We start from the raw sequence: 15,695 nt of genomic DNA, 5'->3' as shown, positions 1-15,695 counted from the left end.
TCTACTAAACTTCAATGAATCGACACATTAGAACTTCAATATGCTTTATGACATTGGTGAATCTTGGGCATTAGAACAAGTACTTAAATTGAGGTGACTCTTGAGTAGTTTATAGAAGCCGTTAGTATTTAATTAGTAAGATGAGAAATGGTTGACACTGGTCCTTACTAACATCATCCCAATACGGTAAACATCAACTTGAATACCCAAAATAAGGTGTGGTTGATCTTGTCATCCCAACATGGCACTTGAATGTGAATTATGTCATGGATCACCTATATAACAAAAGGATTATATTTTCTTCATTCTCCTCAAGCTTGGTGGATGTAGCCCCCCCCCCCCCCCCCCCCCCCCCTCCTTTTTATGTCCTTGAGAAGGTTCTTGGCCTAGATATCCATCATCACATGACTCATTTAGTTGTCAAGTTGAATATCCCCATCGTTTTCTACAGTCTATTTGAGGATGTGGCCATGGTGCATCTCAATGTGCTTGGATGAATTACACCATCCATTTCGGACCAACATCCTTCCAAGCTGACCACCATATTCACTAGTTGGCCACTTGCATGGTTGTCTTCTTTCAAAATGCAACATTGACATCGTTGTCTAGTGTCACGAAAATTGCATCACATAACATAGAGTTTAGTGAGACAATGAAACATTGCGTTTAACGTTGAGCGTATTGTCATGAAAAACATGATGTTATGCCCATGTTTTTTGGAAGTGTTTGCATGTCACAATTTTTTACCAAACTTTTCTTTGTTTTCAACAAACACAATCTTAGTTTCATCTTCTACCTCTAGCTTATTAGCATGTTTTGACAATTTCCTAAAATCATATTCATCTAACACACGCAACAAGGAATACCCTAGTAATTGGATTTCTACGATCTCACATTCACTAATTTTGTCTTGACCAAGGACATGTATGCTTGCATGTTGTTCATGGGTAGTTTGGAGGGTTTTCCTACTCTACAAGTTCCTATGACATTGGAGGGTACCATCATTGCATTATTACAACATGAATTCAAAATTCTATGCAGCTCTTGATTTGATGTAAGATTTTCCATTTACTCCGGTTCTCCTGATCATGGACCTGTATTGCTTAAATGTCATGGGTTCATAGTTTGGAGGGTTTTCATCCCCTACAAGTTCTTGCAAAGGTGCCACCACTACATCATTACTCGGATTCATGAAACATCCCAATGATAATCTAGGAGAAACACTATTTACAAGCACTCGATGCTCGACACTTTTATATAACCCATTTGTGAGGATCTACATAAGTAATAAACATGCATTAGTGTGAGTATACTTCATTGTAATGCCCAAAACATGATGCCAACATATGTTTATTTGATAAAATAAACTACTTTTACTTTATTGAGTTATATTTGTGTTAATTGAATTTGTTATTTTTATATTTATTCAAATAAGTTAATCTCAATTATAACCTTTGGAAGACACCAAAATGCTCAAAAAATTTATGCCAAAATATGTTTATTCAATAAAATAGACTCTACTTTTAATCTAGTAAGTTATATTTGTAGTATTTCAACTTGTTATTTATATTTCTATGTATATAAAAATTTCTCCTACCACTTCCTATAATATAGTGATTCAATTTAGGTTTTAGATACTTAAGTGCTTAATGTACCTCAAGTTGATCACCAAGGTTAATAAGAAGAGCATTTTTTATTGGTTGGACTGTCATCCATGTGTCCATAGGTGTCTTCACTTGAAGGCCAGAAACATGCTCATCTTGTAGGAGGACAGTGATGCCGCCTACATCTGAATGTGATGATAAACCCAAAGTTAGATCTGGTTGAGGACAAACTGGGTAATAGTTCATTGCCAAACCCATATCCAACTCGCCAAATGTTTGCTCTAAACTTGATATTCCAAGACTCTCCCCTAATGCTCTCATCAGCCTCCTCCACACATGTATGACTTCATTGCTAAACTCCTCGATTGCCTCCCTGCAATTAAACAAAAATTTGTTTTAATATTAATCATTACATTACACTAATTATTTTCACTTATAGAACCATGAGCTTTCTCATATACTTACATTGCAATTTGGGGCATATAGATTCAATCTAATTGAAACAATTTTAGTTGAGACTATTTTTATACAATGACATAAAATATTTAATGTACTGATCGTTTATTACCTTTGATGACTCATGGTTCATATATTTTATTTTCACTACCTTTGATTATTTCAACTTTATGTTTGCTCCAAGTCGTTTATTACCTTTGATGACTCATGGTTCATATATTTTATTTTCACTACCTTTGATTATTTCAACTTTATGTTTGCTCCAAGTTGTTTGCAGAACAAGTAAAATGATTTGGTTTTAAACAATTTTATTTGAAGCTCTTATAAGTGGTTTGTTTGGAAGGTTTAAATTGTTTAGAGTTTGAGGATTTCTTGAATGGTTTCTAGGATTCAGTGTGAATTTAACTTTTTCTTGTTAAATTGTTTTGTTTTGAGATTTCCACACTAATTGACTTGTTCATTGCTACCAAGAGTGAATTCAATCTAATTGTTTGTTTTCTTGATTTTTTGTATGTTTCATCATAAATCTTAAATGTTTTTCCTAAAGTGATGCATTTATGCATTAAATAAACTTCAAGAAATATAATATGATCTATTGTTTAAAAAGGTTGGGCAATTATGATTGCAATTATTTAAGTTTGTGACATTCTTTTAGAAAAATGGGAGATTGTGTTCAACATACAACTAGTGCATACTTTAGGTATTTTTGAAGTATTTAACAAATAAAAAGAGTATAATTTATTTAACCCATATCGATATGTTAAATATATATGATACATGTGTTAGATATGTCATTAACACAATTATAAACCCTATCAATAAGCTATATATTGTACCTAACGAGAGATTGTATTAATAAGTTATCAATCCAATCTTATTGCAACATATAGTTCTCTCATAGTCATAGATGTGGTCTCTAACTATAGGGAAGTGCCAAATCTAGTCCCATACATCATACTTGGCCTTGAAAATGATAATACAATCTATTTATATACCTATCTCCCATCGGAGGTATTTGGAACATCAAATTCCACATCTCAATTGAGTATATTCTTTGTACCAAGAGGATCTTAACAATGTAATAATTAAGACATGACCATATTCAACAAAGATGCATCAACTACTCTTGTCATCCAAATTTGTTTGATATTATACAAATAACATATGCAAACAAGCGCACCTAGAGGCACGGATAAGGTTTCTTACTTGATGCCTCCAGTGAAATCATCTTGTCGATGACCAATGTGAGACTTCATTTGAGTAAGTAGACCCCAATATTCGCCAATTTGGCCAAGAAAAAATCAAATGTACATCGAGCCATGTCAAATATTGTCTTATTTCAATGTCTCAAGACTCTATTTTCCTTAGGTATATATGGCACCCTTAGCTTTGATGGAACTCTTTACGTAAGGTACCCATACCATACATACCATACATGATAAACATCATTATTGTACTCCACCTTTGGTCACATTTAAGTTTGCTTTCCTCAAAATTTTAATCCAACCCTATTCTAACACACAATTCTCATATACTCACAATGTGCATTACCTCATTTACAAAGTTCATTAGTTAAATTTCAAACATTTGGCATCACTACCCAACTCCACATTATTACATGAAAGTGTCACATTTGATCCCATAGGCCACATTGACCTTTGAAAACAAGACTGAAATCCATTTGGATGTGTTATTGATTAAGTGAATATATGTTACAAGAAACAAGATCACAAGTAATTACTCCTACTTGATGAGCTAGAACTACTCATGGTTTATTAACTTTGTCAACTTACGTCTCATATTTAAAATTGATCATTGATCATGTTTTAAATATGAAAATTGATCATTTTTATTGAAGGTTTGCTACAAATTCTATATCCATGTTTTAAAATTGATCATTTCTATTTTATGTTTGCTACAAATTATTAGCTAAATAGGTTAATTGGTTATATTTGAGAATCTCATTAACGGTTTAATATGCACGAAGGTTACCAATTTAAATGATAATTGGTTTCAAACAATTTAGGTTTATGGATTTTCTTAAACGGATTCGACTTGTATGGTTTCCAGGTTTGGAAGTTTCAATAATTTTGTTGAATATTTTGGTTTTGCGAACCCATACTATAGTTGTCTTGTTGCTTATTTCTACCTAGAAACCCAACAATATTCATTTCCTCCCACATTAACCACAACTTCACTCTCTCATCATGGACCTAGTGTGGAGATGCCTTGTTGAAATCTTAAGCCATATGTGCCTCTTTACCACATTTGTGCATCTTCCCCTAAAACCTTTACGTTTCTCCCTACGCCATCTAGCAACTATTCCTCTTGAAGTAACAAACTTAACTCCTGAAATGAAATTCGAGAATGACTTAGCTCAATGGTCAATGCTATGACGAAGCCATCACATTTTGCAACCATTTTGGCCACGATCTTAGCTTTACATCTTCTTGCATCTAGCCTTAAAGATGCTTTATCCTTGTTCCAAAAACATCAACTTTCTCAATTTCCACCATCCTTTATGAGGCCAAGTAATTCTCTAGTTTTTTATTATTTTAGTTTCATTCCATATATAAATTTGATCCTGAAATTTTCAAGCATCTCACTTTTTTATAGTATGTTTGAATTTGTTAGGACACAATCAATCGTGTCCTTGACAATTGCAAATAGGGTATTTGGAGTTCACCCATTCTATGCTAATAGTTTTGATGCAATGGTTTGAGCATTCAACATAGCTAAGAATAAAATGCAAACATATTAATATCATATTGGCGAAGTGCTGATGCGTGATTGTAAAAGTTTTGATACAAGAGGTGCTCATGCGTTCCTAACAAGTAGATACAAATACAACTACATGGTGTAGTGAAGAATTAACACCGCATTTCTGTATGTGATTCTCTACCAAGTAGATACAAATACAACTCAATGCTGGAGTGATGAAATGACATGATATTACTTTCTACGGTTCCTATTGCTAGCCCATCTACATTTCCTAATTATAAATGCATGAATCTCTCATGGCCCACATTTAGGGGGTAATTTGCACTTGTCACATAGAGTAGAAATCATGATAACATTGATGAAATCAAAGAGAAGGAATGGATACCCCACTGATAAGTGATGACAAGGGTTCATGTGGTAGGATCAAATGATTTCAAATATGAGAGGAGGGTAACTATAGAAGCCAAATATGTTTGTTGGCTTATCTAACCTAATAAGAAAACTGCTATGTAGATGCATTTAGCCACTCACCAAAATTCATTACTCTATTACTACAAATTCACTAGAATACATCACATATACCTTTCCACGTTACAACTTTATCCCTTCTTAACATTTATGAGTGTACTCTTTATACATTAGATTATAATAATCAATAATCATCCACGCATTGTCGTGGGAAATTCCGGCTACAAGGAGGAGAGGGGCCGGATGAGCGTGAACGGGGAGGTGCATTGATGCACACGAAATGTCTTTTGTACAATCATGTGTAAATAAGTTGGTATTAGTTAAGTATTGAGGAATACTAGGTAGGAATGGTTCGATAGGTACTTTAAGGCCACACACATAGATAATAATAATAATATCTGATGGAGGGAATCGAGGGAAATCTCTACCCGGAAGCGAGTGTCTTTATGGGTGATGTAACAACCTCCCCCTTGTTCTACAAAAGGGGAGGTTTGAGACTGTTTTTGGGTTCAACGGGGAGGAGGACGAAGAGATGTCGGTTTGAGTGCTGAGCTCTCTCTCCTCTCTCTCTGTCTTGTGCTCTGTACTGACTCCAAGAAGAAGGTGAAGCCTCTGCTTGCGCAGGAAGCCCGTGAGCTTCCGACCAAAGGTTTAGTATCTTGAGTTTCGGTGTGTGCGTGTGTTTCAAGAGCGCGTTGTCGTGAAGATTTCCGACTATAGTGAGAAAACCGGATGGAATGGGCAAAGTCGTCGATGTGCAACATGTGCACATGTACATTAGGAAATGTAAATAATATAATAGGGGATATTTATCCCACATTGTAATGTCCTTCCCTCCTTGGACTATAAAAGGAGGGAGGGGTCTCTTGTGAAGGGGTTGCCCATTTTGAGTTAGGAGGGTATATATTGTTAGATCTAAGGTATGGTAGTCTTTCTCTTCTTCTTACTTTCTTTTAGGGTGTCATTTAGGTCTTCCTCTTCTTCGTCATGTGGGTTGGGTTTTCTCTTTTTGAGTGAAGTCTTGTTAGTTTCGTATACTAGGGTTTTGTTAGGGTTGCGTGGTTCTGAGTTCCTGTGCTATGAGGGTTTCCGTTCTTAGCTCTATCTCCTGTGCAAGCCCCCACTCGTGTAGACAAGCCCGAGTGCTCACTGACTGGCTATTTGGCGGTAGACAACTGTTGTGCTTCCGTAAGAAGACCTGTTCTCAGTGCTAGGCTTCCAGTCGCGTAGGCAAGCCCAACTACTGCCCCACTGGAGCTTGCCTGTGGATGGTCGTTGTATTTGTTTGGTATTGAACTGGCTTGAAACCGGCATTGTAACTTGTGTCCCTTGTAAATACATATGAGAAAACTTCAGTGTGCATATGTCTGTGTCGGTGTCTTTGGGTTTTCGTTCTGTCCGGACGCGCTTGTGATGTGTGTGTGTGTGCATTGAGTCGTTCTGAGTCGTGGCGTGTCTCCCCTTTCAGTCCGGAGACTTGTTGTCTTGTATATACTGGGTCCTGGTCGGGCCACGTGATTTCTACTCTTTCGGATATGTCTGGTTCGGTTGCTTTCGGCTCGCATCCGGGATCGTCCTGATGGGTGCCACAGCCGGTGTAACAAGCCCCTGAGAAAACGGCCTTCTGGTATCCATCTCTCCCTGATTCGTGACCCTGGTGGTCCCGCTTGATCCGACACGTACGCGTGGATTTCTGCGACAGCGTGGCTTTGTGACCAGCCAAGGTCCGGTTGTACTCTTTGCATAATCTATTTCGTTTCATTGTATCCGATTGCTCTCTATGTGTTGCGTACGCACCTCCGTCCATTAGCTCGTGTTTACCCAAGTCCCAAGCCCGCGTGCTTGTTGCTCGTTATCCAACGACCGGTTCGGAACGGAACATATCTCTGATCCTGCGCACTCACTATCCGGCTTCCAGGAACCGATCCAAACCGGGTATGTGACCGTCAACCGATCCGGTGAATATATCCAAAAGACCTTCCTACTCCTACCGGTTCTTTGGCCCAAGATGCCATGGTCCTGCCCTGTTTCAACACATCCACAAGGAATACCGCAACATCCTTCAAGAAAGAGGAGCAAGCGGTGCTCCTATCGGAATTTCACGAAAGCCCATGGTTTGGAGACCAAGGAACATGGGCCACATTCAAGAAATTGAAGGAGAAGCATTGATGGCTAGGGATGTATCGCGACGCGCATCATTTCCGGACGACATGCGAAAGCTGTCGGATGCATTCCAGTATTCGACACCGCGACAAGCTGCACCCGACCTAACTGCCAACCATTCACTTCAAGTGGATGGTCGATTTAGTGACGATGCTGATGGGGTGGGACAAATGCAGTACCTGGTGCTCGCGAGAGAAGAACTGACGAACCAGGAGGAAGGTCGAGCCATAGCGAACAAGAAGACCGCAACCGTATGCCGGTTCCTGATCGAATATGTGATTTGCTGGTACGGGTGTGTGGGTAAGATTGTGGCCGACCAAGGGGAGCTGGAAGCGCTAGAAGCTGAGAAGTTGTTCGACAGGCTAGGGGTCAAGATTTCACTCAGCACAACGTACAATCTGGAAGCCAACAGGAAGGTCGAGCGCGGGCACGAGCCGATTGTGAAGACGCTGGTGCGAGCATGCTACAGACGGTGTCGTGAAGATTTTGGGCTACGGTGAGAAACCAGGAGATATTGGAGGAATCGACAAGGTGCACCATGTGTACCCACTCTTGTACAAATTGTGTAAAGAATAGGGGCGCCATTATGGGCCGGACAATAGTTAATTCGGGAGAGAGGATCCCATATAATAAGGGATTTATCCCACATTGTTACCCATCCCTCTCCTTGTTCTATAAAAGGAAGGGAGTGCCCTTTTGTAAAGGGTTGCCCATTTTGTGTTAGAGGGTATACCATTAGATTAGGGTTATGCGGTTTTAACTTGGTAGTTCTCTTCTTCTTCTTCCTCGTCGTGAGGGTTGAGAGTTCGTGTTTGTTTAGGGTTTTGCTTCTGTTCGGTCTCCTGTCCAAGACCCCGCTCGGCGTGACAAGCCCGTGAGCTCCCCGATCGGCGGCTTGGCAACAAACTGCTGCTGTAACTTACCTTGATTTGGCTCGAAGCCGGGGTTGTATTCTTTCCCTTGTAATATACATGGTCATATCTGTTTGTGCATAATGGTGTCTCTGTTGGTGCTGGGTGCATAGCCCCCTCCTTTGTTTTGTTGTACATAAGAGTCGGTGTCGCGCGCATGCTCTCCCTCTCTTTTCTCCCTCTCTTGTGTTCGGTTGCCCCCTGGCACGTGTCTGAGGTCGGTTTCTTGGCATCCCTTCTTCCCTCGTCCGAGGCCCCCGTGCTCCCGCCTTTCGCACGTGCATAACAACGTGACATATTTGGTGAACCTGACGTGAAGGGCGGCAAGGGAGAATGGAGTTGGAAGAAAATGACTTCGCACAACTTTTTGTCAAAGCGGTGAGGGAGTTTGGACGAGCAACAACAAGAAGAGAGACGGCGCAACAAGTTGTCGAATGCGTGGTCGAAAGAGTAGGCCGTTTCAACGGGGACAAAGGTCCCATTCTACTTGGAAGCCTACAACGCGGAAATGGAGCGAGGCGTAGACGAGGCGTTGAGTCTGGAGTTCTTCTGTCGGGTTGTCGCCGTCCGTATGCACGCGGAAGTGAAGGAGCTTCGAGAAGCTCATAGTTCGTGGGAGGCCTTTGAAGAGGCGCTCATGCAGGCATATGGAGGACGACGGAAGAGCCGGGGACGACGCGGCTTCGACCAGTGGGTTGTGTCGGCGAAGACCCACCGGGGCGCAACAAAGGCGTTCCGAGAGTTCGAGCGACGGCTTGCTCGGCTCCCAGAACGGGAACAAGGTTCGGTGGGGGCGGACAAAGTCCTATTGTTCGTTAAGTCAATCGACCGAGCGGAACGGGAGGCCATCGGGATTGAGCTCAAAGACGAGGACGGAGCGAATGGCCTTACCGAGGACTGGTCGAAGGTCAAAAGGGTATGCCAACGGCTAGATGATGGGCGAGCTGAGAAGGCTAGGAGGAAGGCGCGCGACGGCACGCCATCACAACGGGAAGAGGTCGAACGGCAAAGAGAATCGGCAAGGCTCGACTTCGGGGCCAGGATTGTAGAGGCATACGCAGCTCTCAAGGCAATGCTCGAGGAAGAGGAAAGACCGAGGCCACGAGCCGACGTCGAGGAGACGAGCTTGCCTCGTGCAATGGCAGAAGATCGATACGACGATACCACGGGAGAGGGAGCGGAACAAAACGCCCTCTCGGCTTGCGAAAATAGAACGAACAAGGACAAGGCTGAGATACCGATCACAGAATCAGAACGTTGGGACCGACGGTTTTGGGCACGTCAGCCCGAAACTCCGAACATTGGAGAGGCAAGCCCAGGCAGGGCTTGCGTGATCGGTAAAGGGATGACCACCGACCACGAGGAGCCGATGGCTACGAACAAGGGCGTAAATAGGACGGGCGATTCTACGCATCTTCACACTTGCTCCCAAGACGATGGCAGTCGGGCCCGAGTGCCCACGTGAGTCCCAAGAGGAGGAAGGCGGTAGCAGCGAGAGACTGAGAATCATCGACGAGACGATACGAGGAAGGAGCGGACAAGAGCCCTCGGAACCGATTCCGGAGAACTCGACATTCGGGCCCTTACGCCCATGTGAGATCGAGGAGATGGATGACAGTATCGAGGAGTCCTGGCACGATGCTAGCGAAGATGGATGGGAAATGGCCCGCGAAAAGGTACGAAGAGACCAAGAAACGACCTGACCGAGGACCGAACCGCGCGGCATTCCGATTCGGTTGGAGCGCGATCCGGTCGTGGATTGTTCGACTGGGGCCAGAATCGGCATGAAGGTGCCGATACCGAAGAGGGTGTGGAACGAGCCACCCTATTTTACATGGGGAGAAAGACCGACCGGGCGAAGTTCGGGAATCGGGAAGAAGGTGATCAAGGGTTCAGAACGAATCCGGCAGGATCGGCATCGGAGCCGAAACTCTGAACATTGGAGAATCAAGCCCAGGAGGGGCTTGGTTGATCACAGAGCAGATGCTATCCACCGACACCAGTAAAAGGGTCGGTGGCAAGAAGACATTACGAAATCGGTCCTATAGGAGAGATCGGTGGTGGTAGGTGAACATGACTAGCAGAAGAGGCCAACATGGAGGTCGGGGCTACGGCAAGTTGTGCAGCCGCGACCTTACACACACCATTTCTAGACACTAGAGTAAGGAACAGTGGCGGCGGCAAGGCGGGAAACCAAGACGCCAAAGGGGGAAGTCCCACGAAGATCCTCACACCGATCCGGCAGTCGGCCCGAGTGCCAACGTGAGTCCTATAGGAAAGGACGATGGCGGCAGGAGAACGTGATCGGATGACGGAAAACAGAGCGAAAGGAGGTATGAGGCCGGCAAGGCGGTCACGAACCGGACACGGGCCCGATCGGCAGGGCCGATAAGACAAAGTTTGGACGCGCTTGGTACACGAGTCGGTGACCCAACAAGACGGAGGCCCAAGAAGGATCCTTCACACCTGTCCGAAGACTCCGGCTGTTCAGCCGACGTGGCAACGTGAGACCGAGGGTAATGGAAGGTGGCGGCAAGGGGACGAAGGTGGCGATAGTAGAGGCACCGACCAACCAAGGTGTTACGTGAATGTAGGACAAGGAAGACCCGGTCCTATGGGGCCCTCATACCGATCCGGAGTCTCCAGCTGTTCGGCCAACATGGCAACGTAAGCCCGAGAGAGAAGGATGGTGGCGGCAGGGAACAGGACCTGGCAATGCGGAAGACACGAGGAGAGTCGGGAGTGACTCAAACAAAAGATACCCCGAATTCCGGCAAGGAGAAACGAAGACCCGGTCCTATGGGATCCTCACACCGATCGGGAGGCTCCAGTTGTTCAGCCAACATGGCAACGTGAGACCGAGAGAGAAGGACAGTGACGGCACGAAACGGGGCCCAACATCAATAAGAGCTGACAAGACATGAGCTGTCTAAGTGCGAAACCCTTACCGGCCGGTTACGACTTCCGAAGGAGCCGGAAAGGAGTTAACGCATGGGGGTGGGTCGGGCCGGAAAGGCACACCTAGGGGCAGAACAAGGGTCACGCAGGTGGCCATTGCGGGCCGGATCAAACGTGACTACAGGACAACGTTCAGCACAGGCGACGCCGAACAAGGGAACGCGGTAACGGACACGCGACGACCGGAGACAACATCAAGGGCTGGAGGAGGATCCTCCACACTCGCTTCAAAGATCTCGGCGGCGCAAGAGGGGTAGCGACGACTGTCGCGGCAAGCCCGAGATGAGAAGTTGGTGGGGGCGAGGGGACGACGGCGTGAGAAAAGCTCCGGACTGGTTGCAACCGCGCAAGACGATTGAGGCCAAGCGGGTCACTGTGGGTGCTCCTCCAACGGGGGACATCAGACATACGGCGGAGAGCAGAGCGTGCAAGGGGCCAGACGAAGAGCCAACGTGGGGGCACGTGCACAGGAGGGATCGCGGCAAGGACCTACCGACGAGTCGGACGAGCCTACGGAGAGGCGAGCGCGAGGAAGAACAGGAGTCGACGGTTCCGACCGACAAGGCCGACATGGTCAATCTAGATGATAAGGATTTTTTTTATCTTGTGAAATTGAATATTGTAATAAAATATCCTTTTTGCAAGTTGAAAATAGTGTTTATAAGAATATGATATGAACAAGTTATCTTGTTGGCATAGTATTATAATGATGACGAAAAAAACATCTAACAAATTGGAATTGTCATATTGGCCTTGGAAGAAAATGTCAATCAACTCAAGACTAAGTATACATTCCCCAATTACAAAAAGAGTGCATGAGAGGATAATATTTTGAATCAAACATTATATATATATAAGATGTCACTTCATTAATGGAATGAGACGAGAACTGTATCTTTAGCATGCACAACAATGTAATTACCACTAAGATAGAGATTGTAAACATAGAAAAAAATCACTTACCATTTAGATAATGATAAGTTGGTTCCAAGTCATTGAGCGAAGGCTAAATAAAACATGTGCGTCAAGCGATGGTACAAAATTAGCCTTAAGTACATGAGGAACCCTATATAAGGGCACCTCATTAAGTGAGAAGATGAGAGCCCATTTAGTATCTTGATTCTCTTAACTTATTATAAATATGCTTCCTCATTTAGTTAGTTAAAGGTGCATTAAGGAACCCTATATAAGGGCACCTTATTAAGTGAGGAGGGAGGACCCAGAATATACTACCGAATATCCTACCAAAAATTCTACTTAGCCTACAAACCATACTTCTACTTTGCAAACAACCCATACAATTCATTATAGAAACATTTTGATGCTTCTCATCTTATCTTGATTATCTCGACTTTATTCTAAATATCCTTCGTCACTTAGTTGGTTAAAACATCTTGTTTCTAATACAGAGGTAAGAGGTTTGAAACCTTGTGAATCAAGTTCATCATTGCATGTGTTCAGTCCTAACACCTCTAACATATTCTTTAAGACAACTAGGATTATCGAGAATCATAGTTCTTCCACCCACACATGCCCGAACTTGACGCATTTTTGCACAAAAACAATAGGATGTCTCGAATCTTAAGAAAAAGGAGAGCAATTTTGATCTAGAACATAGATCGTGTAAGAAAGTTCAAGAAATATTGATGTTGTCCAAAAGAGGGGACCCTAGAAACCACATTATCGTATAGTGTCAAAACTTAAAAACTCAAATGAGCTTGCATATTCCCTAATCATCTGGTCAAAGATGTGGATTCCAGTCATGGTATGACTAGGTCTCTTGAGTACCAGGAGTAACTATCTATTTTGGGAAGACAAAGAAAGTAAGAAATAGTTGATAATATTACATGGATCAACGAATTTGATGCTATGAAAGGCCTGAAATTGCAATGCAATCTTTGTATCAAGGAAGAGCCTGAATTCACACCAAAGAAATTGATCATTTTTGGAGTAACAAAATAATCCAAAAAAAATATTTCCCAAAGTAGAGCTTATGACATAGCGATTTATATAAAGGTTCGAATTCCAACATTCTCATCAAGAATCAAGATTTGACACAAACTATATGCCGTGTAATAATTATTCACTAAAGGCTTCAAGCATCTTTGAAATAATGATTGTTTTACACTCTTACATTTTTAAACTTTCTTTTCTCAATCTACAGCCTATAGTTCCACAATCTTGTCCAAGACTTTTTTTTACCTTTATATATAAGGCCTTCCTAGAGGAGGATTGAAATGTGGCATGACCAGGTGACACATCCCATAGTTCTTTGATGAATAGACAGAGTTCATGAGTGAAGCTAATTTAGTGTATACATACATACATTTAAGCAAATCCTGGGTGTCTTTCCGTAACATGTTTTAATGGCATGTTTTGGAAGGAAGGAAAGATCTTCTAGGTACACCACCTCCACACATGTGGAGAATCCCTGACGTTTTGGTACTTCCAACAACCCGGCATTACTAGCACCTACCTACATGTAGAGCTAACTGGACATTGTCATGGAGCAGCTCCGACCATCTATGATGCTTCTCATATAATGACCACATTATTCGAGCTTCCGATATAATGACCGACAATGACAATTCTCTCTCTCTCTCTCTCTCTCTCTCTCTCTCTCTCTCTCTCTCTCTCTCTCTCAGGCACACAGACACACACACATATACACGCACATCTATAGAACGTAATATTCACATTCTTCTGCTCAAACATTCGTTTTCAGCATACGAATATACTTATGTTTTTTTAACACTCTTTTTTCTCACTTTTTTACCTTAAGAAAAACGTTTTACCTTATATAGTAAATAATGAATACAAAAAGTATGGAATTTACTTTACTTCGAGGGTGTTTACCATTAGTCGACTGAGAATGCGCATATATATGGTGTGTATGGTTCATACTATGCGAACATCTATACGCGTCTATTTATATATAGATTTTCGCATAATGAGTGTGTAATATTGATATGGAGAAAGGTATAGATGGACATACCTGAAGCAAGGCGGGTGGGAAGGCCAGTTGGAGGAGCGGGGGAGGATGGTGAGGTAGAGGTAATCGCGCCAGTCGCGAGGCGCGGAGCCGTGGCGATGGGCACCGAGGAGGCTGCCGTAGCCCTCGTAGCGTCCGGCTGAGACGTCGTTGGCGTAGGCGAGCTTGATGTGGGGGGGGAGGCCGAAGAAGAGGCGCTGCGCGTGGCGGGCGCGGGACAGCACGTCCTCCGGGATCCCGTGATTCACCAGCTGGAACGCGCCCCACGCGGAGCAAGCCTGGCGAAGCTCGCGGACGAAATCGGACGGCAAGCAAGAAGTGGCGGCCGGGTGGTACTGATCGTAGGACCACATGTCCAGGACGGGGAGGTCGCCATCGGAGGCGGAGAGGAGCGGCTCCTCCTCCTCCTCCTCCGGCGGCGGCGGCGGCGGCGGCGGCCTGCTGACGTACTCCGGGGGGAGGCTGACGCAGCTCTCCGCCAGGTCCTGCACATACGTGGTGGCGGTGGCGATGGCGATGGCGATGGTTGTGGGGCCCTGCATCCAATCCGATCCAAACGCAGAAAAATGAAGGCGGAAGGAGAGCTCTGTGTAACTTTTACTTCAAAACCTGTCTGTCTCTCTGCTCTCTCTGCTCTCTTCTCTCGCCTTCCTTTCCTTTCTGTCTTCTCTTCTTCTTCTCTCTCTCTCTCTCTCTCTCTCTCTCTCTTTCTGTTCTGTTGTCTCTTTGTCTTTTTCTTCCTTCCTTCCTTCCTTCCTTCCTTCTGCCTAGGCTAGGCTCTGCCCTTCCTTTTTCTTTTAGTAGTGTACTCAGTAGTGTAGTCAGTAGTGTTTAATGTCATATGTTATAGAGTAAAAGGTAAAGGAATAGATAAGATGATAGAATTTGTTGATTGATTTACTCCTCCTCCTCTCTCAATATATATATATATATTATATACATATATATATGACACCAACCTTCCCATAACACATAACAACAACAACAAATATCACACGCGCCTTACGTGTCTCACACGCCAACCCATGAATTTGTCTCGTGCTATCAATCATCCGTCTCCTATTTCCCATACGCCCACCACCACCCTAACCATGTCTATGCCACGTCTCCTCACGTGTACATGCTCATCTCTCGTACGACACAAACGTGGAACCCCCCCCCCCCCCCTCCCCCTTATATCGAGCCTCTTTTCTTATTTCCTCTCTCTCTCTCTCTCTCTTTCGTAAATAAAAATACACCACCATGACTAACTTACTACAAAGTATAGATTCATTATAAGGGAGATAAATACTACTACGACTCCAAACTCAATGCTACCCTACACACCAATTCAAATGGCGAATATGATGATATGTGACCTTGCATAGCTCTCTCTCTCTCTCTCTCTCTCTCTCTCTCTCTCTCTCTTTGAATGGGTAAATA

The 15,695-nt window shown here is 43.6% G+C and overlaps 1 protein-coding gene across 1 annotated transcript; it reads right to left on the bottom strand.

Annotated features, from left to right (window-relative positions):
* Positions 1-874: 874 nt before the first annotated feature.
* LOC147863890 (jasmonate-induced oxygenase 2-like) lies at positions 875-14,641 on the bottom strand. Its single transcript, XM_087319543.1, has 3 exons — positions 14,277-14,641; positions 1,656-1,977; positions 875-1,276 (listed from the first exon to the last, which is right to left on the bottom strand). The coding sequence occupies exons 1-3, from the start codon at positions 14,624-14,626 to the stop codon at positions 1,034-1,036; spliced, it is 915 nt and encodes a 304-aa protein (XP_087175669.1). The 5' UTR covers positions 14,627-14,641; the 3' UTR covers positions 875-1,033.
* Between the last annotated feature and the right edge of the window lie 1,054 nt (positions 14,642-15,695).

The sequence above is a fragment of the Azolla caroliniana genome, unplaced genomic scaffold (assembly GCF_043228905.1).
Source record: "Azolla caroliniana isolate FFs.n. ecotype wild unplaced genomic scaffold, voAzoCaro1.0.p SCAF_5, whole genome shotgun sequence".
Taxonomy (NCBI): Eukaryota; Viridiplantae; Streptophyta; class Polypodiopsida; order Salviniales; family Salviniaceae; genus Azolla; species Azolla caroliniana.
This window is presented reverse-complemented; position numbering and strand designations above follow the sequence as displayed.